This window comes from Cricetulus griseus (assembly GCF_003668045.3).
Source record: "Cricetulus griseus strain 17A/GY chromosome 1 unlocalized genomic scaffold, alternate assembly CriGri-PICRH-1.0 chr1_0, whole genome shotgun sequence".
In the NCBI taxonomy this organism is placed as follows: Eukaryota; Metazoa; Chordata; class Mammalia; order Rodentia; family Cricetidae; genus Cricetulus; species Cricetulus griseus.
The window spans coordinates 250,343,518-250,371,229 of NW_023276806.1; the positions used below are offsets into that span (position 1 = coordinate 250,343,518).

Sequence of the window (27,712 nt, forward strand, 5' to 3'; positions counted from 1 at the left end):
GCTCTTATTCTCACTTGATACCTACATTATTTTCAGCTCTCCTGTCCTAAGTTTACAAGGTAAAACTAAAGTAACACACAAACACACAAAACAAACAAACAAAACGCTGAATGAATAACTCAATGAGATTTCCCAAAGTCACCACAAGTACGGACAGAGCTACCAGCCACCCTTTTCACCAAAGGTGACTGCACTCACAAATCACATTGCAACCAATAAAGTGATCTACTCTTGAACTTTCCCCATACAAAATCATACAGGGAGTACTCTTTATGAGTCTAGTGTCTCTGCTCAGCATTGAGTTTGTCATTCATTCATACCTTTGCAGGATAGCTCATCTTCATTCTGGCGTAGTTCTCAGTGATAAAATTGTTTCATAAGTTCCTTGTTGTTCTGTTAATGGCATTTATCTATCAGCCTGGCATCTCCTGCTGGAGAGTCTGAAAATAACTCTTCCATAGGTAGTCTCCCTCCCTTCCTCCCTCCCCACTCATCTTCTCATCTTCACCTCTCCTTCTATGATTCCCTCCCTCCCTCTTTATTGGGAGCTGCAGAGTACCACACCTACAAGATGGCGCCAGTTTCCGCCTTCTGCCAGGACGACGGCGAGTGCTCTCTGTGGTAAACAACTCCTAATTTGGTAAAGGCCACGTATCCTCTTAATTCTGCTTAGAGACAACCTATCCTGGCACCACGTGGGGTTAGGTGATTGGTAGATGTAGATTATATCAAGCCCCGCCTTCCTCGGTTCCGGGCCACTCCCTGTAAATCAAGGTTCCCGAATAAACTGTGAGAAGAAGATTCCTCAGTGTTGCATCGTTCTTCCTGGTCAAGGGTGGATGCGACACCTCTTCCCCTTTTCCTCCTTCACAGGATCTTGGCACCATGATATTCTGACTCATTGGCCCAAAGTAGTGGAATTGATGACCTAAGAAACCAAGATGTAAAGGATACACACACACACACACACACACACACACACACACACACACGTACACAATACATGCTTAGACGCACACACACACACAACACACACACACACACACACACACACACACACACACACACACACACACACACACACACACTTCTACTGGCTACATACATGGAAGGGGAATCATTGGGTCACTGAACACAGGTGTATTAAGAGTTGATGGATGTTCATAACATTATTGCTGACTGGATAGAAATACCCACTACCTCAGCACAAGAAGGCTGAAACATGGGTTATCTCTCAAACACAGAGGACTTCAGTGTTTGCAAGTGTGCAGTTCTTGTGAGGGCAGCATTGTGTCTGCTTCTGCTTTTGCTTTACATCTTCATGAATGACACTGAGCAGTGTCTTTATAAACCTATTGTTTATTCAGATATTGAAAACAGTTTTCCAAATGTTTCAATTTTCCAGTATGTATTTGTATGCCTTTTTAAGAAAATATATCAGAAAGCAGTCTTTTGAATGGTAAATGGTTGCAAATACCTAACTCCTGTAGTTTACTCTTCAATCTCTCAGCAATGGCTTTTGATAAGGAGAGACATGACAGTTCAATTTATAATCCTTTATAAAGACATGAGGCACCTAGATAATGTTTTAGAAACATTTACAAAATTCTGGTTCATAAGACTATGCCCTCATGCTGTCTTACTGTTTATTTTTTCCAATTTACCTCAAAATCCCATTTACAATTAATTTTCATGCTATTCAGTAGGGGTCCAGGTTTGAGGTTGCTCTTAACAAAAAGGTATACACTGGACACAGCAGCTCTTACTCTTAAAAACATTTTATTGCTTTATTTATTCTTGTATGTGTATGTATTTGTGTGCATATGTGAGAGTGGATGTGAGTATGAGTGTACCATGGTACATGTGGGAGTCAGTTCTCTCCTTGTGGGTTCCAAGCATTGAACTCAAGTTGTCAGCCTTACCATGAAGTGCCTTTGTCTGGTTCCCAATAACACTTATTTTTCATGCAATCCACCGTGACCTATAGTCCAGAGTCAGTCATGCCACCTCTGAAGTAACCATGTAGATGTGGCCTTATTCTAAACTCCTTTCAATGTTATCAGCTCACTGTTGTGCTCTTTACCCCACATCGTATTTTCTTAATGACTGCAACATCCCAATACACACTGGTACCTGGAATGCAGATCTTCTGTTTTTCTGTCTCATCATGATTTGTCTTTCAGCTCTGATTCCCACTGCTTTTTATAAACACCTGTGCATTCATAGACACATGTGCACACAGATACACAGCTGCTTTGACTTTTGTTATAGAGGTCACATGGGAATTTTAGTTGGGTAAAACAGTTATCACTACAACATTGAACTTATCACTTTGTATGCCCTTCAACAATCTCAAACCATTTGTAAAATTTCTCACTAGTGCTATTGAACCTTTTGAAGTACGTATTTAATAGATTTTTCAAAGTTTTTGTAGGTTTTTCTTGGTATGAAATTTTAAATGACTTCACTTAATTTCTTTACTATGCACTTTAAAAATATTCTTCCTATATATCACTTATGTTTACATTCAACAATTGCAGGGGTTTATATTCAATATATATATCAATATATATATCAATATATATATATATATATATATATACATATATATATATCAACATGGGAATTTTTAGATCTATTTATTTTTATTTTTATGTTCATGATTCTTTGCTTTTGTGCATATCTGGGCATCAAATGTATGCCTGGAAGAAGTCACTGGATCCCCTAGAATTGGAGTTAAAGACAGTTGTGAGCCAGCATGTGCTTGGTGGGAATCGAACCCAGGTCCTTTACAAGAACAACAAGTGCTCTTAACAGCTGAGCCATTTCTCCAGCCACTTAAAATGTGATTTTATTTATGGACAAATTATAAAATATGTGAAACTTGTGAAGAGATTTTGGATCAAGGAGTTTTGCATCTCCCTAGGTTGGTTCCCCTTCACTCAGCATGGCATAGCTCTGTCTTAAGTGCTGCTGCCTACTGTGATAGTAGCTGTTTCTACTGTTACCAGCTTCAGCAGCTTTGTGTGGGATTAGGTTTGAGTCCATAGTAATATACACTTTAAATTTTAAGTTTACCTTTTCTTCTTTTAAAAATAGATCATTTATGTATATTCATAAAACTTAAGTAAATAAAACTAATTTCTACAATATGATACAATAAAAATAAAAAATTATCAGGTCTTAGTGAGGCTTGGCATTCATATTTATTCTTTTGTGGCCTTTATTCTAACTTAGGATATTAATAATATCCGTTTTATAGTGCTATGGGAATTACATGAATAAAGTGCTCTATGTTGTGAGTTTTTAAATTAGTTCTCAGTGATGTGCAGGTAATTTGCTAATTAGGAAATACTAAAATTTGGGCATCATTTCTTCTAATCCAGGGTAATTCTAACAGCACTATAATTCCCACAAATACAAATGGAAAACCTTAAGAAATTCAACCCACTTAGGTCATTTAGAATTAGAGTGGTGCTGTTTCCACCTGATGTTAGGTCATCTCCAGTTCCAATGCCACTTACATACTGCTTTTGCAACAGGAAATTTGATCAAAATATATTTAACAAAGAGTTAACAAAATGACATTATATCCCCTATATTTTGGGTTTGTGAGCAATATACCACCCGAGTTCAGTAAAAAGCATGAAATAGATTATACCTTGACAATTTCTGGTCAAGGATCACTCAGTATGGTAGATTGACCAAAACAGTATGTCCAGTTGCCTAATAGATTTCTCAAGTGATCAAATTAGGAGGCTTCAGCATTGAGCATTTCACAACACCAGGGGAAGAAGAAACATGGGTACCATTCAAAAAGTATAGACTGTGCTTGCTTGCAAAATGCTTCTCATTTTGTCAGGAAGAAAAAATGGGCCATCAAGGAGAGTGGAATTATGTAAATCATAATAGTGGATGCAAAGCAGCCACCATGGTTTCTGGCAAGTTGTAGCTCTTTGGAAATGAGAACTTGTCTTCTCTCTTCTCTAGACTGTTGGCACTTGGCATCAGCCAGGAGCCTGTTAAAATTGCTGTGTCCCAGTATGCTGCTTCAGCAACTCTTTCCAAGGAAGACTGCAGATGTTGGCCCTTCTTGCTTATTGCTTCTCTGCTTCCTCACTGATTTGGCACCAAGAATTCCCTGCCTGATGCTGTTAAAAACTCTCTTCTCAAATTCCAGCTTCCTCCTGTAAGCCAGTCCATAAGCTCCCCAAGGAAGGCTTGTGTTGAGATGCTGGTTTCACTGTGTGGATGAAGTGCTGCATACTTTATACATCCTATCTCCCATGACACTAACTGATGTTTGGCACTGAAGGCAGTAAGTGAGTATAGTAAGATAGGCTTTGGGGAAATACAGCGCTGACAAAGTCGGTCTAAGAATGCTTACTTCACCCAGATGGATGTGAAGCTCTGAATCTACTGCTTACCAGCAGTATCTTGTTCTGTGAAGTTTCCCTTTATGTACTGAAACAGAGAAATATTCAAGTTGGTTCAAATGGAGTTCCCTATTGCTTACTGGCTATGAAATTTGTAAAGTTACTTTAATTCTCAAAGTTTCAGATTAGTCATTTGAAAAGTCAACAACAGTAATGCCAACTCAGGAGGTTGAGAAAAGACAAATTATGTTTATATTTCAGTGGGGCTTGCTATAAAGGAGTTGGTTACTGGTGGCAGAGGGCTGAAACAACAACACTGAAGTGTGGAGGTGCCAGGACACAAAGGGAGGTGCTAGAACTGGACACACTAGGTAAAGAGGCTTAGGGAGCTGTAACTGTGACTTGAAGCATGATGGGCATTCCCAAAATGCAGAGATCTCTGAGGAATTCTGGAGACTGGAAGCTGAAGGCTACTGCTGATTATGGGGGAGGCTGTCTCCCCTGAAGGAAAGCCAGCACTCCAGAGCCTTGCCCCTCTTCCTACCTACCAATCTCTCACTGGTGTCCCCTACCGGCAGAAGTGAAGTTTGCTGTTAAAGTTGAAAGTTTTGTAGAGTGGAACCCCAGATTTTCAAGGTAGAATATCAAAGAGTGAATCCAGGGCTTGTGAAAAGTGGTGTGTGTGATAACATTTTGGTTAAATGGAATAATGACCCACAGACCTGCCTCAAGAATTACCCCAGTATTGCACCAAAGCATTCAGCACAGGAGATGGGACATGACATTCAAAGCGAGGGAAACATGCACATGACTTGCTCCTTGGAGTTTTTATTGTTTTCAACAACAATATATTAAGGATACAAAGTTCACCACACTTGTTTGAGTAAAATTTGGTAACACTATCTTTGGTGGAAGTTTCTAGCATATACCTACAATTCAGACTCAGGGAATTCCCATGAAACAAATGATGCTTAAGCCACATTTGCCTTCCACAAGTTAGCCTTTTCTCTGAGTCCATCTCAGAAGATGGACTCATCAGCATCACATGGTCTCTGTTAATCTATGTGTGCATTAGAGTGCCTGTGACTTATTTACTAACTAGTTAGGCTAGTTGGGTTCTATTCCAGTATCAAGCAATATTTCACTATTGTGTTTCAGACCTGCTCAAAACATGAGGGCATTTGGAGACTCAACTTGTTTCCTTGCTCTGGAAGAAGGTTCCTTACCTCCAATCAGCATAGTACAGATGGAGAAGATCTTCTCTGCGTCCGTGTTAGCAGACACATTCCCAAATCCAACACTGGTGAGGCTGCTGAGCGTGAAGTACAGGGCAGCAATGTAAGCACTTCGGATGGAAGGGCCCCCCATCGTATTGTTGCCATAGTACGGAGATTCCAGTCTCTTTCCCAGCTCATGAAGCCAGCCTGCAATGGAGGAAAAAATAGGTTTAGCACTGAAAACTAAGTCCCAATTTAGCTCCTGTGGATACCTACATATGAACAATTGACAGTGTGATTAAGGTGAAAAGGAGTTTAAAGTAAGTTAAAGTCACAGTATATATCATTGCTATAAAATCAGAAATACCATTTTATTCATTGCAATACAATATATGATAATTAGACAACCAAAGTGGCTGGTGGCTGCAGAGGATGAAATAGACCTTAGCAACTGTGAATGGCACACATGTCCCATGATGCTCATCTCAACTGCCATTTTAAAGGAACTAAGGGCAGGATGGTGCTTTGTTTTACTTTGTCTGGTGCTGAAATGGAAAGAGCCTGTCTGCCTAGGCAATCACTCCACTGCTTAAGCTATACTGCATTCCTGTAGACCTTACATGATAAACAGCTTCACACAAAAAGCCTATACTCCTGCTGGGTAAAACCCTCTCCATTTCTCTAATTCACTATGCTTAGTCACGTTCTAAGCCCGATTTGGTTATGTTAGGCTTTCCTGAGCAGATCTCTACAAAACTTCACTCTTTCTTAATGTCTGGAGAATAGGGAACCTGAACATATTATGTGGTACTGGAACAGAATCTGATGTCCCACAAGGATTTTAGGATACAGTGTAACACTATCAAGGGAGATGTTTTAAGTATTTAACTCAATTATATTGTCATGGAATATAAACTTATATTAACAAAATTCAGAAAATAGTATTCATAATTCTGGTATCATCTACAATGGAAACAAAACACAAGACCTCTTTAAAATATTGCATTGACCTAGGCAACTACCCAGGGCTAGTGAGATCCTGGATCTTAGAGGAGAGCCTATAATCACCATTTTACTAATCCAGCATAATCCCTAACTGTATTCTAAGTGTTTATCTTTGTTGCTACAGATCAGTGTAGTCCCTATTCCCTGTCAAGGATACTTCTCTTTGAACAGATGTAGACCATCACACACACACACACACACACACACACACACACACACACAAAAAACAGAACCAATTAAAACATGGATATGGAGCCTAGTCCCAGTGACACATTCATAGCAATGCCTAACTGTAAAGTTCAGGGATCATTGCAGAAGAGAGGGCAGGAAGATTGTAAGATCCAGAAGATGGGAGAGTTTCTGTGAAACTGCCTAACTATGAGAAGAACAAGGACAACAATAGATATAGCCAAAGCAGATGAGGGAAGCCCACGAGGTCTCTGACATATACAAAGAGTAGGAGAAATGGGATTCCCCAGGGAATATCACACCAAGTGGTGAGCCCTGCAAACATATACATATAAGTAATGTTATAGAGACTGATGAGGTTGTGTTTATACATCTAAGATTGCATATGCATGTAACAGTTAAGAAAGAAGGGGCCATGAATTTGAAACAGAGTAAGGAGAGGCATATGGGAGGACTTTGAAGGAGGGAAAGGAAAATTGTTTAATTATAATCTCAAAAATCAAAAATAATGCAAGAACAGAAAATATCTTTTAAAAATCACAATTCTTATAATTAAATAAATTAAATAATTAAGGAAGCATAACCTATTTGAAACATTCACCATTTATGATTTTTTATGTTGTAATTCTCTCTGCAATAGCATGCACGCTTCATATGACGTTAGGATACTAGTCACAAACCACCAATTATAAGAATTTCATTTAATGGCTTCCCAGAAAAAGGTGGATTTTTTAAAGTTTTTTTTTTAATTAGGAATAAGTTATAGTTTGTAGACTTGGGTTGGGAAATTAAAGTGCAAATTGGAGGCAGCTGAGGATTCCTTGACATCCGGAGAGAAGCTTGGTAAGAGCATCATGTTGGTGTCCTTTTCAACAGAGAAGCTTTTCCTATCCTGTAGCTTGTATCAGAAATGTCTAGGATAGGCCTGGCAATAACTTGCTGGGGTCCTCCTCCTATCCCAGCTCAGCATGTCCTGTTCAGCTACTAGGGGAGGCCAGAGGAATTGCCTTAATAAATGTCCCAGTTGTTCCTGGACTACACTTAGAGGACTCTAAGGCCAGCTGCAGCTGGGAAAGCTTCTCAGTACTACATAGTCCACCCAAGTTCTACCTGCATTAACTGTATCAGAATAGCTGTGGACAGACTTTAAGGGAGGGAAAGGAAAATTGTTTAATTATAATCTCAAAAATGAAAAATTATGCAAGAACAGAAAATATGTTTTAAAATCACAATTCTTACAGTTAAATAAATTAAATAATTAAGGAAGCATAACCTATCTGAAACATTTGTCATTTATGATTTTCTATGTTATAATTCTCTCTGCAATAGCATGCATGCTTCATATGACGTTAGGATACTAGTCACAAACCACCAATTATAAGAATTTCATTTAATGGTTCCTAGTGAGGCCTAACATGAGAACTGTGCTTGGAAACACTACGTTTTAAACATTATCAAGGCTCTGACAATAGCAGGATTAAATGAAGTTCAGTTTGTAGGGTAATAAATGTATAATCAGTTATCATTTTTATGCAAATGTGAGAAGAAGGACAACATTACTGTGAACAAAACAATGCGTGGACATTTGGGAGTCTTTGTTACAATTCTACATAAAAAGTAACAAAAGTATTTTTTGATGAAAGAAAAGCAACAGGATGTAAATATGACATTGTTAAGGTATGGCCACTCACTTTCTAGAAAAAACTTGGTGAAAGGAATCTTCCTAGATTGAAACACAGACCTAAATCTGTACTCTGATGTTTATATGATGTGGAAATAGCTAATCTCTTTAATTTCTCATTTTCAAAATTTGATCTAACCTGCAGTGACACATAACAATTCTTTTACTTGCAGAGTCTTGGGATATATTATCTCATTTTTCCCTCTTTCTTTTTTTACAGGCAAGAAGAAAAGACAGGGGGAATTATAGGAACAAAAATGACCGGAACTCCTCATGATTGAAGCCTTCTGTCTGCAAAGAAGAAAGAACTTCAGCGAATTTGCCACCACTCAAGGCCTTTTATCCTTCTCAGTTGTGAACCTGCAATTTTCTTCTCTGTCTCTGTCTCTCTCTCTGAGTCAGGGTCTCAAACCCACAGAGCTCCACTTGCCTCTGCCTCCTGAGTGCTGTCATTAAAGGTGTGCATCACAAACAAACCACATTTACAGGGAAAGTGCTTGTGCTCCAACACCTTGTGCAACTCTAGTGACTTCTGTTTTTATTTTATCAGACTGTAATTCCATCCAAGGCCTCTCTGAGCCACCCTGTGATCTGTCTCCTCAAAGGAAAGAAGGGAAATGAACTTTTCTAGCAAGGTTTGCAATGTAATCTAAGAGCCACAACTGGTATGCATGGCTGATGCAGCACAATTTACTGAGGTTCCCCCTGAGAAGCCCATCCTACCCTTTCCATACATGTCTTTTAGAGAAGCTTGTGCCTACCTTCAGAGTCTGTATTCTTTCATTTCCTGATGTCTTTTATTTCAATCCTCCTTACATCTACATTAACACCATCTTCAACAAAATATCCAACTCCTCTTCAAAGCCTGGAATTCTTTTCTGAGTCAAAGGAGAAAATCCAGCTTTGACCAAAGCCTGCAAGAGATTAGCCCACAACTGCTCAGTGGGCAGGTGTCTCTGTCCTCACCACTGACACTGTTATATAAACTGTACACAGAAAGCACAGAAATTCAGAAAAGTAAAAGAAAATATGAGACTAGCAATGAACAGAATGAAAAGGAGAAGGAGTGGTAAAATTTATTGGTAAAACCCAAGAGAGCAGGTGGTGTAGTTTATCATTTCCTAAATACAGGCCTTTGGGAGAATAAAACCCAAGGAACAACAGTTCTTAATATTTGGAGAGCTATGAATCCATTTATATATCTTAAGGAGGCATGGGTCCTATTTATCAGAACTGTGTTCATGTGGAGACATACATACAACTTTTGCATATCCTTCTGGAGCCTGTGGCTTCTCATACATTTTCATACATGCTCTGTCCAAGAACCCAGATTAAAAATTCTTCTCTATAATTTTAAGTGGAGGAAGCAGGGAAGAGCTGATTAAAGTATGAGTATTTGGTAAAGTTTAGTTAACTATCTTATGAAACAAGGTTTAGAAATACAGACAATTTATTCAACAGTAAGAGGTAACACAAGTGCAAAAACAATCAACTATGCCCCACTCTTAGCTGAGGAACTATTGGCAGTTAGTGGCTGTTAGGGGAGGGCGAGTCACTGCTCTTCAGGGAAGTGACCATGATAGATTGCTCATGTTCCAGTAAACAACCATATACCCATATGTGAATGAGCAGTGACAATTGGATTCAGTGAGTTTCAAAGAAGAGGACGAGAAGGAAGAAGTAGAGGAAGATGTGTTGGTGATGGGATGTCGGAGGGTTTGTGTGGAAGAGTGACGAGAAGGTGGCTGGGATCAGGATGCATAGCATGCATAAAATATTTTTGAAAAAGAAATGGAAGTGCATGTGCAGAAAGAAGGTGTTATACAAAAATGGGGCTGTGTTTCCTGTCTATAAAGAGTGCTCAGAGTAAACCAAGCAATACCTATGAACAACAGATCATGGATAATGGATCTTGGTATACTGTAAGAAGAGACAGGGCACAGTTGTGAGGTGAGCAGGGTCTGCATCTTTCTGCATCTCTTTCAGCATGGAGCCCTCTGCAGAGTTTGGCTCTCTGGGAATAGCAGTGGGAGGCTGAGTAGCTGGGCCAGGCTCTCCCTCGGGACTCCTCCAAGCTGTGCTGTAAGGGAGCATGGCTTCATCTTTGCTTGACAGACAATTGGATGGAGGAGTGAGTCTCTGCAGCTCTTTGGTCTTCCTTGCTAACTACAGGAAGTTGGAAAGATGTTCCTACCCAGAGAATAAATAACCCTCAACCTGCTTTTTGGTTTTAGTGGAAGCAAAAGGAGGAAAAGTTGCCACAATGAAACCCCCACATCCTGTGCAAGTTGGGTAGTCAAACCAGGAAGTTGGCACCAGAACCATCTTTAGAATCAACTTCAGTTAATTAGAGTAGCTACTAACTTACAAAACTCAGTTTTCTCATTAGAAATAGACGTGGACAAAGTACCTAATACCTTTCTTTACTTACATGCCTTAATTTGACCAAGAGTGAAACATTTATGTTTCTGTAGCAGTTCACTTCCTTAGTAAAATGATAGATTATGTTAGGACACACAGAGACTATATTTTCATTCCCTGCCCAGTGTTTTACACATGTGAGATTACATTAGAGTAAGCAACATACCACAAGAGAACAGACCTACTTTTATTGATACTGTATCTCTTTTCTGTCTAGCCAACTGTTCCATCTATTTTAGGGAACATCTTGTTTTTGTAAAGGGCTGCTTCTAATTGCTAAAACTGACAAAGCAGAAGCAGTAGCAGTAATGATAAGTGGGGGACACTCTGGTAGCTAGAAGGGTGGTCACACCCACAGATCTGGAGCCTGGCTCTGGACTAAATAAAACTTCACAGAACAGCTTGTCCAAAATGAGCATGCATGTTCTATAACCAGACAGCTCTCTGCAGAAGACGGTAGTGAGCCAATTTTGAGTCCAGTCTGTTTTTACATCAGAGAAACTTGTATTTCTAAAGGGAATACCCAAGAACAGTCTGCTTGCTTCTGCTCAAGTCATTCTCCTAAAGGAGCTGGAACAAAACAAGCCTGTGGAGAAAGGCATAAAGTATACAGAACACACTGTCATATGACAAAAACAAAAGATTTATAATAAGCTTGTTGTGAAAATAGAGTATCTGAAGAGCAGAGATTTCTGATCATAAGCAGGCAGAGGGTTTCAAAGACAGTATGATTCTTAGTGAGCACATATAGAAAAGCTCATAATTTGAGTGATTCAACATGCTTATACAGTTGTATATTTGCTATATTTTGCTTAAATATCTACATTTAGCCCTGAAAAGAAGTTTAAAAAATTTTTCTCTCTAGGGTTCCTACATTAATAGCTGTAGCCATACTCTTTACAATCTGTACAAATGGGACTCACTTTACTGGCATGTGTGTCCCTGGAAGTTGGTTTGTATTCATATTCAGCAAGTACTCATATTTTAGACTTGGAATGAAATATGATGTGTAAGAAAATAGGATATGAATTTCTTTGGTTTTATAAAACCTTCAAGAATATGAAAACAACCCAGTAAAATGCAAGCAATTTAGAGATTTACATGTGCCTTTAGATATGTATCTACAGTCCATCCCTTCCCCCTACCAGTTTCTTTCCCCTTCTCCTTCCTCCTCTATCTCCTGTCTTCGTCTCTTATTCCCTGCTCTTTGTCTGGCCTGGGCAAATGAAGCCCCTTTGTGCTGAGAAATCTGTGTTGGGGAGTCTTGAGCCAATACCAGTCCCTTCAGTAATGACAGTCAACTAGAAGCAAGAATGAGGCAGACTAGGGTTTTCTTTTAGTTGCTTAGCCAGTGGTTAAGTTTTCATCTGCCACTGCAAGAGTTCTGGACCATGCTTAGATGGTGCTGTTTTCATACCATGGATGCACAGCAACCCTGCAGAAGAGCCACAGTTACCACCCAGGTTTCGATGCGTTAGTTCAATAATGATTGCAGTTTAGAAAGACCCTGGATGATACAGCAGCTGTACCCAGACAGACACTGTTGGGATGCTAAGTACTTCCTCATGGCAGAACTTCTTCAGCTATCACAATAACTATTTGGTTTTATGATGGATCTCAAGAGATGAATTATCAATTTTATCTCTTTAGAAAGAAAGAATTAAGTCCGAGGTACAACCTAAACTTACTAGCTTAAGCAGCCGTGCTCTTTTTGGTACAACAGAAAGAAAGGTAATCACTTAATCTGTATTTTTGTCTCCCAGTTTGTTTTGATTCTTTACTTCCAGGACATTGAGATACAGTCAACAAATAAACACATGTATTAAACACATGTATGTACATATATATATACATATATATATGTACATATATTTAGATATAATCCTTGATAAGCAGTATAGTAGTTTGATATATTGTATATGCTGTGAAATGAGTGCCATAATGAAGATTATTAGCATATCCATAAATTCAGAGTTGCATCATTTTTAGAGGAGAGACCTTTTAATGGCAGCCTTCACAATTTTCAAATTTTAACATGTTTAGATTAACTATATTGTCATTGACTATTTTTTCTCTTTTTTAATTAGAAAGAAAATTACTTGGTTTAACTCTGTGAAGTTGTGTTACTTTGCCTTTCTAAAATACCTAATTGGTCTAATAAACAGCTGGAGAAAGTATAGACAGGGATGGTAGGTAGAGAGAATAAATAGGAGGAGAAATCTGGGTACAGAGTGATAGAGGAGCAAGAGAAGAAGGATACTGGGTAGCAGCCACCCAGTCATGTGGAGGAAGAAGTTGAGAAAAGATAAACAGAAATAGAAAAAGGTAAAAGCCCAGAGGCAAAAGGTAGCCAGGCTAATTTAAGAAAAGCTGACTAGAAACAAAAGCTAAGGATGGGAATTCATAAGAAAGAGTAATGTGTGCATTTATTAGGGATCTAGGTAGTGGTCCCCCCAAGAATAAAGAGCCAAAAGAGAAAGAGTACAAACACAACTACAAAAATTTATTTTCAATAAAAGGACAAATAAGAATAAATACTGTGAGTAAAATTTCATCTTCATTGTCTCTTACATGCTGTCTCTTACAGACCTGTTGCATGGAGTGTAGAAGAAACACATTAGGTACCTGCCACTAAGTTTTTTCTTTAATAATCCCTTTTATTTCTTATGTTTTTAAATAATCTGTAATCTCAGCACCTGAGAGACAGAGGTAGGAGGATCACTGCAAGTTCAAGAGCAGCCTGGTCAGCACGGGTAATTCCCGAACAGCCAGTGCTACAAAGAGTAACCTGTCTCAAGTAACCATAAAAAGAATCAGAGTGCAGAGTTCTTACATATCAATACCTTTTACCCATTTTCCCCAATTTTTCTATTTTATATTATCATATACCTTTTTTAAGAACTATGAAATTAGCACCAGTATCTCATTAACTAAGCTATGACTCTTCATATTTTAGTTTATATTAGAATTTGTTCATAGACTTAGCCCTCAACACAGAAAGGGAAATGTGTGTTGGCTGTGATACTGGGCTGCTGTACTAAGGGAAGGATCAGTGATTCCAGGTGGCAAGGAAGCAGTCATTACTGGTGCTACTAACTCACTTTGATGCTCACACTCTAAAGGATACAATTTTCTTTTGAGGAAACAACTGAAACAAAATTAATCTATTGTAACACAATGGAGACTGTTCTGTGAGACAGCAACTGAGATCCTGTCTCTGGTCTTGTCAGTAATGATCAGCTGATTTTTTATGCACCAAGAGAATATTGAGAAATTAAGTTGCTGTAACATTTCTTCACAAATAGTTAATACTTTTAATGGCCAAATGCTGGTGTGATTGTGGTTTCATCTTTCAGTTTTATAATGAACATTTTCATCGTAACCTTTGTTTCATCATAGTATATCATCAACTAGAGTGGACTTGAAATGAAATGCAAAGAGAATTAAGGATAGTTCAATTCCTTAATCAACCTATTATTATAGATTATTATGTATTGTATGCCTAAAGAACATTTTTCTCAATGATTCCTATAACAGAATCCTAAATCCACATAATTGTGTTCATTCACTGTTTAGCCCAAGTTCTCTTCATGGTCATCATGTGACAACCAAAGTACAGGACTAAGTTTAGGTTTTGTGACCATGCTATTCTGTTATAAAATAAATAGGAATTGGATAATTTAAGGACAGATAATGACAATGCCATAACTTCAAAGAGTGAAAGATTACAGTGTGGAGGCAGTAAAAGAAGTCTATATGGCTCACCAACAATGTTTGAAGTAACTTGTGCAGTAGTGACAGGAATCTGCTCCCCAATAAAGGTTGGTATTTGAAAAGCTAAAATATTTTTTCATTGACTGAAGGCTCACTGCCAGCTTCTGCTGAGATAAAGATTATGGCTATTATGCTGTGGAGTAAATGGTACTTCTTCCCCATTTCCATGCAATCATTCAGACCAAAGGATCATATGTGCTTTTAATAATAATCAAGAACAATTGACTACTTATGCTAAAACTACTCCAGCATTTGCCAGTCTCCATGGTCTACTGAGAAATTGAAAATTTTGGACAATAAAAAAGCTCCAAGTGTTGATTGCGGGTGTCCTTCACTTAAGCACTGTGTAAGGGCTACTACTGTCCTCTACAAAAGCCTATGAGGGCTTGTCTGGATTTAGTTTAACTGAAGGGAGCTGGACTATCCATAGACTGGGACCCTGAACTGAATACATGGAGAAAGTGAGATGAGCACTAGCATCCTTCTTCTTTGCTTCCTGACTGCAGCAGCAATGTGATAAGATGCCACTAGCTGCTGTCATGACTTACCTTCCAAAATAGACTGTACCCCCAGACTGTGGACCCAAATATACCCTTGCTTCCTTAAGTTGCTTGTGTTATATTTTATTATAGCATCAGGAAAATGTCACTAATAAAATATGATCAATTTAAGGATTACACTGCCAAAATACATGAAACACACACACACACACACACACAGCCACCACCCTAGTAGGAATGAGAAGCATGAGATGATCTGAAAGCACAGATGAACAGCTACTGTGGCATTTCCTGACTGATCATGCAAAGAAGCAGAGCATACCATATGTTCCCAGCTAACTAGGGCACTTCCAGATGCTTTCCAAATCTCAACTAAAAATAGAGAGAATTGCAACAAAGATTAGGCACATGGATAAGTTGGCAGAGCACAGACGGTAGACTGCTTGCTTCAGCCTTCTTACATAAAATATATACAGTTAACAGTATTTTCAGAGCTGTGCCCTAATGTGGACATGTCTTCCTTGGGTCAGTTGCTTGGTGGCTTACTTGGTTTCTGGGATATCCATCTATGACTGAGCTTGGAGTACTATTTCCAAAGATGAGTTCTCACTCAGAAATAGCTTAATCTAAAGCACTTGGTAAGTGGTACTTGCACTGGGACGAAGACTCTGTATGAGGAATACAGATTAGAATAAAAATAATTGAATTCAGCCACATCACTTTATTTCATTATTGATGCACTAAAGGTTCAGTTTTCTTCTGACTTTCCATTTTTCCAAGAGTTTATAATGACAAAAGAACTGGAGAAGAAAAGTTCAGTGACATGTTTCCAAGGTGTGAACAGTTTTCAGCTGGTCTGTCCAGTTGTCTGGCCACCATTTAACCTAAAAGCTCTACCATCTGTTAAAAAAGGAGTCTTAAATTACCCTCATGGGCAAAACTTAAAGTTCTGATGACATTTCTTTCAAGTGATTAGAGGGAGACACACTGCACCATTACAGGAGGTACTCCAAAGTATGTCAAACCATGCAACACTGTTGAATGCTGTACAAAGAGTTCATTGGGTATTCTTTACAATAACTCAGTGTCATAGTGTCCCTAAGGCCCTTTCTGCAAGTTTCTAGGAAATGTCTAAACCTCATTGAGATTTCAGTCTTTATTCTACTTTAGAAGGGTATATTCTGACTCTTATGTCTAATAATGCATCTAGAAGTGTAAAAAACAACTTTCATAATTTGATGGTCTATGGAGTACAATAAATAGAGTTTGCTTGAGTACATTCCAAAATGCCCTTAGCCTTGATTGCCTAAGTGACTGACCTGGAAATAAATATAGCAATGGGAACACTGAGAAGATCTGAAGGTCTGATAGAAAATTTTAAATGACATGCTCAGTTCTGAGAAATGGACACCATGCAGAGAAGCAAGAAACGCAGGAAAGACAGAAGAGAATCTTGAACTCAAAGGTGCGTGTCAGAGCCAGGCATTAAGATACAATTGTCGAGTCCAGAGTCATAGCATCAAAGATGTTGATGAGCATGGGATAACTGTTTTGGAAGAATGTTGTCTATAGTTTTCATTTCCCAGTCTGCCATTTAGTAGCTGAAATTCTTAGTCTCCTTCACTCTAAAATGGAGAAGATGAGAGCAGCTCACTTCACAGGCTGATTTGAGGTTAAGTGACACAATTCAAGCAAAGTGCTCAGAGGAATTCATGTGGTGGCATACATGGCAGACAACAGGTTGCTGCTTTAAAGAGGAGGTTTTGTTAAACTAAAACTCATGCAGACTTAAAATACACTTCACTGTTGGAAATTTACAAAGATCAATCTAGCCTTCTGATAAGAAGCAAATAACATAGGAATTTGCCTCACTCTTGGGAATCAAGGGCTTGTCAGTTACATTTACAGATAGCAGCTTCTATCATAAAAAATGAACAAGATATAAAGAAATTTTCTGTTATCACTTTGCTTTGCTGCTTCTCAACACACTATTATAAAAGTTGTGTGCTGTAATACTTTCATTTGTGCATTCATGATGAGATCATGCACTGGTCACATAAAGTAATTATAGACTACTTTGTTTAATCCTATTCCATATAACTTAATTTTTTGAACTTAAAAGAAATAGTTACAGTCCTCAATTTAAAGATGAAAAACATAGTCATTAAGAAGGATAGCTATGTGTTGGAGAGACCAACCAGGTGTTGAATCTGGACTGGTCAGAACTGAAAGTCATTATATTCTTTGGCATGCTATGCTGTGCCCTCATCTTTTCTGTAAGTAAAGATTGTGATATTCACAGTAACCTGATTGACTCCATGTCTTTCACAGAAATAGTGACCCTTGTGGACTTTTCTCTGGGATAAATTTCCTCTTCTCCACGCAGATAGGAACATCTGTCTTATGATGGCATCTCTCCCACCTGCCTGCTTACTGTTACCACACCAGGACATCTGGCTTGTGGCCTTTGTGTTCTTTTTGTGGATGGAAAGTTTCATGAAGTTTCTCTCTCTTCTTCCCTTGGGAGCCCTAGCTATTTTTCCAAAGGTAGAAAGTGATGTGTTAATGTTCCGTGTAAGCAGTTGTGGGTAATAGAAGAGCTTTTTGGAACCACAGATTGAACTCAGCATCTTCTTGTACTTCATTTTCCAGGAATAGAACTTCAGTTACTCTCTTACTGACTCTGCAAGAGATTTTATATAGGTCAGATCTACACTGCAGAACTGTGTTTTTCTTATGAGAATCTACTTCCTCATGTAATTTATTTTGGGGGATGATTTGGGTTTCAAGACAAAACCTCTCTGTGTAGCCTAAGCTGTCCTGAAACTCTCTCTGTAGTCAAGGCTGGCCTCAAACTTATAGAGATCTGCCTGCTTCTGCTCATCGAGGGCTGAGATTAAAGGTGTATGCCACTATTTCTCAGCTTTTCATGTATTTTCTTTGACATTATTGAAGTTATTAGATAGACTAGGCCTTCCAAATCACCTGTTAACCCTACCATTCATTAGCATTCAACTTCTATTTTCAGCCACAGATACCTATTTGACCACAGATCTAATACCTGTTTAAAAAGCACATAGGGTGGATAAAAAGAGTTTTAATTTCCAGCCTGGCGCACAAATGTTGGTACAACTCACAATGTAATTCAAGGAAGCACCTCATTTAATCACAAGTCTAGTCATGGTCAACAGCAGCCTTTGAAAGCAGTGGTGAACGATGGTGCACCCTTCAGAGCAACCAGAGCCAGTCTTCCTCTTCACAAATTCGGCTATTATGTCCACTGTCAAAGTCCTCCTTGGTTCTTTGTCTCAGGGAATGGTGGTTTGTTTTTTCTTTGTTTTGTCTGGAGGTTTGTTGTTGTTGTTGTTTAGGAATTCAACAGCAATTATCTCTTCATGACAACACTAATTCCTAAAATAGTATTTACATTCTGTTCCAGCCAACTGACAGTTGCATCAACTCCATTTGCTTTTCCTCCAGCTACTTCTGACCCATTTTCTTTAACCAGAGAAAGTAAAGTATTAACTTAGTGTTTCCTTTGTCCAATTGTCTTCTGCATCCCCTAATTAGTTTTGAGCATAAACCATGTTATTCACCATGCTTTATAAGAGTTAAAGTCAGGGAGATGGATGCTCAATATCCTGTATCCTGTAAGTGGAACTCTGTACAAGTGTAAATGAAGTCATATAACTGAACTAAATGAAGTGCTGTATGGAGCAATGAGAACAAATCTTATAGGTCACTATGTCATCCTCAAAGCATGACATAATCATTGACCTCATGAACTCTGAACATCTATGATGCTACAGGGGACCATGTAGGACTGAGCTCATTAACATTCCATCATTCTGTGACTAATGGGCTCATAAGGCCCCACCTTTCTACAAAGACATACAGATAATTAACATTTGCTGGGCATGGTGAGTAGGACTCAGGAGACTGACTCCTATCTGAATATATACAGATGTTTGGCACTTGATAGGAGATTCTTTGTTCAGTGGTATAGCCACTCATAAGTTTCCCATGCTTCTGTAAAAGTGACCCTTCAACCACGTTCCCGTAAGTGATCCTAAGTAACTTCATTGGGTTACTACCCAAATTTCTACCCAAATTCAACTTGGGTAGAATTGTTTCTCTTGTTTATTTTTTTATTGTTGGTGCCCTCTCTGAGATGAACTAAACATCTGTTCATCTGCCTACATGCCTATAAGAAGTCCATCCAACTCTGGGGTTAAGGGAGAGGGACATGTTCACATTTCTGTAATGGGGGATGTCCTTCTGTATGCTGTGAATATATGTTTCTCTTATTGGTTGGTGAATAAAGCTGTTTTGGTCAATGGACAGGCAGAATTTAGCTACGTGGGAATTCCAAACAAAGAGTCAGGGGGAGGAAAGAGAATGGATGGTCACCCTGTAGTTGCTGGGGAGGCAGGATCCTAGGGCATTACCTAGGTAAGTCACAGCTATGTGGAGATACACAGATTAATAGCAATGGGTTAATAATTAAGAGAGAGTTAGCCAGTAAGAAGCCTGAGCCAATGTCCAAACGATTATAAATATATAGTAAGTCTCTGAGTAGTTATATTTTAAGCAGCTGTGTGATCCACTGGGTAGAGGAAATTGGTCCAGTGGGTCAGAGATAGAAAGAGAAAATCTCCTTCTACATTTCTGTCCAAGGTCGGTAGGACTTTGACTGCAGTGGAGGCAAAGTACAGTGACAGGCACCAGTATAGGAAGATCTATGCAGAACAACACAGTTGACTTGGAAGCACAACAACTTGACCTGAGAAAGTGACAGACAACCCTTTTGGATATATCATCTTGCTGACATCCTTCCCCTGACATGCAATCCAAATCCTACAGGATAAAAATAAAATCATACGATGTCCAGGCCACTGTTTCCAGTTGTTGAAGTTTCTGAGAGACTGTGGGTACAGGGACCACCCTGTCTTATGCCATCCCAGACACACTTCTGTCCATATGTCCCTGGCAAAGTGCACTTTGTGCAATCCTGGATTTGTCTGTGTCTTTATTTCATCATCAACACCTTCTGCCATTGGCAGCTGGTTCTCAAAGACTGTTGTGCCAAAGTAGAGTGGTGCAAGAAGTCGTGTCAAATATATTTAACATTCAAGTTCTCTAAAAATACATTCTTCTCCTTCAAAGGTACCAAACTCAAAAGCTACAGAAAAATATGGATTTAAACTGATATAGCAAAGACAAGTGCTCAGTATAATGGCTGACATTCTATAAAAACTTTGAAGAAAATTAAAAAGGAAAATGGTGAAGTAATGTGTGAGTGAGCAGTTGTGTGCATGCATAAGAGGGAGAGAGAATGAATAATGAGGGGAGTTGCCATGATTATCCCTAATGTCAGGGAGTTTATTGAACTTTACTTTAAGAATAGTTCACAATAAAAAGTTAAGGTACATTCTGTTTTTCAACTTAGAACACTTAGAAGTTTTCAATAAATAGTAAGGAAAATGGCATCAAAACTTGCTACATGAATTAATAAAAGATCCAGAGACTAACATTAGGGTTCAAACTTCAAGCTGAAGGTCAGAAAAGCAAAGTAGTGGGCCACTAGCTCTTATCACTACCTCATACTGAATGGGCTGACCCTGCTGCCTCTCCTCAGTGTGGCTGGAGAATGAATGCGTCCTATTGAATGCCTGGTACTGGCTTATATACCTCTCATGAGTCCTGGGATAAAAGGTGTGAGCTATAATTCTCTTTTAGACTGATTCAGTCTTGTGTAGATCTGAATGGCCTTGGATTCACAGAGAGCCATCTACCTCTTAATCCTGAGTCTTAGGATTAAAGGTGTGTACCATCACTTCCCAGTTTCTGGCTGCAGGAATTAAAGGTGTGTGCCTGGCTTCTATGGCTTGTGGCTGACTTTCTGAATCCTCAGGTAAGCTTTAATAAATCGTAAATAATATGTCACTACAATAACTTGGGGGAGCTGTGGGGAAAGTGCTTTGGGTTTGATATAGATGCTTCTGGGCAACAAAACATGATGTGATCACATTTAAAAGAGTTTTGTTATTCCCTTGTGCTCAGCCTCCACAGAGACCTTACCAGACATCCCTCAGAGCACTGAAGACAGAATTCTGCCTGACTTTACTCAGTAGGCACAATCATCCAAAAGTAAAATTCCCAAATTTTATTCCCAAATAAAGAAAAAATGACTTATTGATGAAATAATAATTTTTCTGAAACTTAAATTGAGAAAATTAGGTTTCAAAAGTATCATGGAGAAAAGCGTCATTGCAACTGAAATGGGAGTGTGACATCCTGACACCACCTCTTGGAGTGAGGTATTATGTACTCTTGTGAATGCTAGGATCTTGATACAATGCACTTGCTAATTGACTTTTGGAACAGTTTCCTGAATCATTCCCCAGAGTGTCACAAAGAGTCTCCACATATCCCAAAATACACTGTTTCAGCCACAGAACAATCTTGCTAACTGTAAACCTAGACAAGCACACTTTAGAAATCAATGAAATTAGCTAGCACTAAAACATGATTTTATGGTCAGATGATAAAATTAGAAATACTGCTCTTCTTCCGTATGTCATGTGTAAAAGAGCCAACTTTGACTGAATTCCATTTCAGTTTTGAAAGATTACTAAAAATAAGACTTTAATCACCAACCATCACCAGGAGGTTGTTGGTACAGACTCCCAGAAGTTTGGGCTATTGACCTGAATTTGCTAACAAGGTATGCAAAGCTTCTTAGGAAGCAGGTCCGCCTGTCAGAATCAATAAAGTCCCAGCAGGTCAATACCAACCAGGGTAGCAGTGTCCCGGAACAGACTGGGTGGTCAGTAACCCCTTTTGCATCACTTATTTCTCTTAAGCCAATGACATCACTAATGTCTTCATTTTATAATACTTTACACATGCAGCACTTATGTTTGCAAATAGAACATAAAGAAGCAAGGCTTTAAAGTCTGACTTTTAAATGCACATTCTTTATAAGCAAGCATTCTGTAAAAAAATTTTTTCACAGGTATCAGTCCTGGGTTCACAGAGAGTCTTACGGTCAAAGGTCAGCTATAAATCACACCTGAAAAGAGTATGGAGCCCTGCTGAAAGAGTATGTGGAGCTAGATGTACAGTGAATGGTACTTAAGCATCGTGATAGGCTGTCTGGTTCCTTATATATCAAGAGTAAGGTGTGGACAAACATCACAGGACTTGAATTTACCAGTAATGATAAGGTAGGCTCTAAGATTAGGGTGGGATTCTGGGCTCTGAAGTTTTGGGGGAATTAGACTTGAGTTTTGTCTATCTTCTCTAACTAATCTCAGCAGGAAAATTAAAAAGAAGGAAATTTTCCCCAAAGATATTAGGTCCAAGTAAAGGTCATGTCAAGCAGGAGAGTTTGGCATTCATTTCCTTAGATCTGAAGACTGTGAAACCCATTTTAATTATTCCTTCTTTGAGAGGCTAGTTGCAAAATGAACCACTTAAGTGCAAAGAGATTTGCAACAGTGGCACACATGACAAGAAAGGAGAGAAAGGGCACTGAAGATTGTATGCCAGATATCTAATTAGTTCAGATGAACCAGTTATCTTCTATTTTCCATCATGTGTCTATGCACTGTCTTCAGGTTTGTTATAATTTCATACTGGGGCAGGGATGCAGTGGAAATGCTTTATTCATATAAGGATTCCTACAATTAGGATGTCAAGAAAGTTCTTCCTAAGTTCAAGGGCAAAGAGTGAGACCACAAACTTAAAACCATATCTATTCCTCGGGTTTATGATGGGGGCAGCCATATGAAGTGTTAGGGGGTCACTGAAGGGCATCTCTCCCCAGGTTTCTTTCTCTCTTGACTTCAGATTAAATTCCTAATGTCGTATTTAGGCAGTCAAGCCCCTCTCTGACATCCACAGCTCAATCAACAGCCTACTACGATGGCTTCAATTATCTTTTACTCCATCTTTCCCTGAGACTAGGTTAGTGACCAGTGATCATGATCCTGTTTCCTAATCTTCAGTGCCTGGATGATGCTTTTCATTTTTATTCACTCACCACTGTTTAAGAGATATTAGCAGGGTTAGCGTAGTTGAATTCCCAGATTTTCCCCAGCAAACAGTCAGATGTAGCCACAGAACATAACTGTTGTGTGCTGCTGGAGACTTTGGCATGTTCCTCTGATGGGAGTTAGCACTCTCACTTCTCCCAGAACATGGTTTTGTCAACCTGCAGTTTAATCCCAGTCTGCTTCGATGTAAGGACCAGGGTCACTTTTTCCGCCAGGCTTTGTATGTTGTTACTTTGGCTATCAATTAGTTCTCTACACTGAAGAAATGAATCCTTGCAACAATTCCTTTAGCATGCGGTGGGAGTTCCTATTTCCATACTTTCCTCACACAGCCTCTCACCTGAATGGTTTCCAATGAATCCTCAAAATGATACCAGTCTTCTGAGGCTCCAGTCAGGTGTTGCCTTTGTATTGAACTGGAATGACTGTCACCATTTTCTGATATTGATATTTTTGTCTTATTTGTTTGTATGTTTGTCACCCACCCCCTTTGATGCTGAAGGTGGCACCTAGGTGTGTACATTTTATGCAGACTCTATTTTTAAAATTTTAAGATTATTCAGTGTCAATAGCACTATATTGTCTTGAGAAAGTCAACAATATATGTTTTATAGAAAATCTGGGAAATCTGGTAGGGTTTAGTTGCAACAGTCTCAAAAACTTCTCTCCTGCCCCCTGCACTCTGCTTTTCTCTGTAATTATTCTCTCAGGAACACAACCTGAACTATGTAAACTTGTCACACATTCCATATGGGTGGCTGTGGTGAAGGCAGTAGCTGGAAGACACTATTTTACACAAAGCATTTGTATGCTCTCCTGTCAAGACACCAGCATCATTTATGTTCTTGGCAACTGGAAATTTGGTTTAACGGACTAGAGATTTATTGTCTTAAGTTTAAATGCTTTCTTCTCAAATGTACTCCAGAAACTAACAAAATGCACCAAAGATTTTTTAAAACATAACTGTAGCACATTCTTCAGGATTTTGTAGATTGCACTATGCCTTCAAGTCCTCCAGGACAGGGATAAAAGTGAACTGCTTTTCTCAAACCTCCAAAATAATAGAAGCTTTCTGGCTGGGAGATTGTGTTCTAAAATGTGAGGCTATGCAGGAACTCTGGGGCAAAGACTCTAAGTGCACTGTAACCAGTGTTGTCTGGGTGTGACTTTGTCCTTTTCTCCCAGCAGCCCTGGTGACCTGGAATCCTGTAAGCTGCCCGCCTCCTATGTGAAATACAGAAGTTCTTTTTAAAGAACACATGTCCACAAGCCATGGAAAACTCTCTCTCTCTCTCTCTATCTCTCTCTCTCTCTCTCTCCCTCTCTCTGTGTGTGTGTGTGTGTGTCTTTCTCTCCCTCTCTCTCTCTCCCTCTTCCCCATCTCTCTCTCTGCTTCATTATCTCAAAATGCCCAAGATCAGATTGCAGCAATGATGAATGAACATTTCTATTTCTTTCATTTCTCCAGTATCTATAAGGAAAATGTGGCAGTATACTACTTAAATTGATAAAGGAGTCTGGGTTTCTTAAACAAGCCATTTGCTCCCTATGGTAAAAGAATAAAAGCTTGAGTCAAAAAGCTGGAACTATTTTGTTTTTCAGAACCTTCCTTCCATAGATGGATGAGGAACTAGAGACTCTTCATTCAATAAAGACACAGTGCTTAATTTTCATTTCCCACAGAACACAAAGTTTCTGATGAGGACCTCAGAGCTGTGCTGCTTTAACACCATGGTTGTTGTTTTCTAGTGGATCACCACAATACATTAGGAACAAAGCAATTTGTGAATCCTTGGCAAGAGTAGTACATTTGTTACTTTTCTATTGTTGTGATAAAACAGTATCACCAAGGCAACTTATAGAAGGGTTTACTTGGGCCAACTAGTTCCAGAGCGATAGTAATCCATTACAATCATGGTGGAGAGCATGATAGCAGACAGGCAGGCAGGCAGGCATGGTGCTGAAGTACCTGCTGAGATTTCACAATCTCAAACATGAACAGGAAACAGAGAGCACATTTTGGATGGCAAGATGCTTTTGAAAGCTCAAAGCCTATTCCTAGTGACACACCTCCAAGTGAACACCTCCTAATCCTTCCCAAACAGTTCCACCAACTTGAGACCAAGTACTCAAATGCTCACAACTTATAGGGGACATCTCATTCAAATTTCCACAAGCAGTAAGTGCTCTTCCCAGATAAACTCTCTCTCCAGCCCATTCCCATCTTTATCTCATGGGTTGCCACAATGTGAATCTCATGGGTGAGCCTCATCTTGAAGCATTTTTATAACCCTTTCTTTGAAACCTACAAGGTAAAGTGCTAATAAATCCTGCCTGCTCCAGGGGAATTGAACTGATCAGCTTACCATACACAGGCCTGGTCAGCCTCCCCTCCCTTATCTGAAGCTTACACATAATTAGTAGTCAATAACTAGAGAGTTTATCAGATTTATGATGCTTTATCTAATGAGATACAGGTGGCTTAGCACTAAAATTATCAATGAGACATTCTAAGTCATATATGAAGTAATACTTTTCCCCTTTTCTAGATTTTACTGGTGTGTTTGTCTGTTGAGTGACATAGACACATTTTGTATGCCTACAAAAGACAAGCCTACTCCAACCTGAGAATTAAGAGACAAACTACCTTTTATGTTATAAACTGCCTTCTATCCCTTGGTAGATTATTTATTTTAGAGTTTAGCCTGTTGTGATCTTAAATTGAGAAATTTTAGAAAGAACATAAAGTAATAATTTAGGTATGAGATGAACCTACAGACTCGTATCAGTTTAGCTAAGGAAATAAACACTATGGAGGGGTTCACTATTGTGCCTGCATGAAGAGTGCAGACTGTGTTACAGCAAGCAGGATGTGTGGAGTATTACCCAATCCCCACAGCCAATTTGGACTTGACATGATGACATCTGTGAAAGGGGTGATGATTCAAAGAGGGGTTTAAATAAATATTTTATCAACTTTTCTGAAATTTTTAAATATAAGTTAAAGATGTTAGACATTTGTCATTTTTTTCTTTTCTTTTTTTTAAATTTTTGACTGGCTGGATAATATACTACTTAAGGGGGGAACTTCTCTACTGCATATATACTGGAGAGATAGGCTAAGAGGAAAAGAGTCTTAACTTTTAAGATGGCATTACCTAGAGTCATCTGCTGAGACAGTCATAATGAGGAAGTGTCTTGATTAGACTGGTCTGTGGACATGTTTTTGGTGGATTGTCTTGATTGCTAATAAATGAAGGAAGATGAAGCCCACTATGGGTGGCACTATTCCCTTGGTGAGGAGTTACTAAACAGTTTGGCTGGTGGGGACGTTAAGAGCGATCAACCTAGCAAATAAGCCTGCACACATTCATTTCTACTCTTGACTGTGGATGTGATGTGACTGGCTGCTTGAGTTCATGTCTTGACTTCCACTCAATTGTGCACTATAACCTGGAATTGTAAGCTGCCTAAACTCTATCTTTCCAAAGCTGCTTTTCATCAGAATGTTTTCTCATAGAAAAAGAAATGAAACTAAAAGCAAGTCTCTTTCTCTTGGCAGTCTGAAAGCATTAAACATTTGCTGGCATGTGACCAATTAGTCATTTTGTATTCACCCTTCAGCGACCATGAATCAGTGGTGGAGGAGGCCAAGTGAGATAACAAGAAATCCCACCCTAACATATGCAGAATAGCTATTGACTTTCTTGTCCTTTTGTGGTGTCCCTATAGCTCATTTCCCAAGATTTGTCCTATGAACTGATGAGTCCAGGGGTCTTTGAAGGACTTTCCAGAGACTTTGAAGACGGCCTCATCACCTGTTAAAAACAGAGGTGGTAATGGTAGGAGCCAGGACAGGAGCATCCAATGCAGCAGATACTCTGTGAGGCAGCTTCTAGGCAGGGTTGTTCAACCACACCTGATATAGATAAGGAAACGAAAGTTGCTGAGACAGTGCCATCATGGGGGTCACAGACCCGAAAATCTTTGAAGTGGATTCAAGTCTAAATTGTAGCAGCTTGAAACGGATTTTTTCCTAATTAATATCCCAAGAGAGCTCTTTGAAAACAAATTCAATGTCATTAACTGAGCTTTTTAGCTGCTATTAATTGAACTCTAGAAATAATAACAATTACAACAAATACACAGTTATTAACTGAGCCATATGGAATCCTGAGAGATCACACACCTGTCATTTTTGCAGCACTGGGGGTTGGAATCCAGTGCCTCTTGCATAATTAGTAAGTGCTTCACCACTGAGTGATATTGAATGACCTTGTCACATAGTTTACCTGTACTGAAGATTCTTAAAGGAACCAAACAAAATCATTCTCTAAAAGAGGCCAGTAAAACATTTCCTTGCACTTAAATAAAATTGCAATTTTAAAAGGTACTCTCACATTTCTTTGTGATACATTTCTTCAATATAGAGATAAATATTACCCTTAACTCTCTATATCCACATTCCATAAAAAATGTCACAGCTTAA

At 38.9% G+C, this 27,712-nt stretch overlaps 1 protein-coding gene across 1 annotated transcript in view; it reads right to left on the reverse strand.

The window, feature by feature from the left end:
- Kcnh8 (potassium voltage-gated channel subfamily H member 8) overlaps positions 1-27,712 on the reverse strand; it is a 373,434-nt gene that overhangs the window by 106,801 nt on the left and 238,921 nt on the right. Inside the window, exon 8 of the mRNA XM_027394572.2 lies at positions 5,603-5,800. Within this exon, the coding sequence (XP_027250373.1) occupies positions 5,603-5,800 (198 nt within the window). The remainder of the gene's footprint in view (positions 1-5,602; positions 5,801-27,712) is intronic.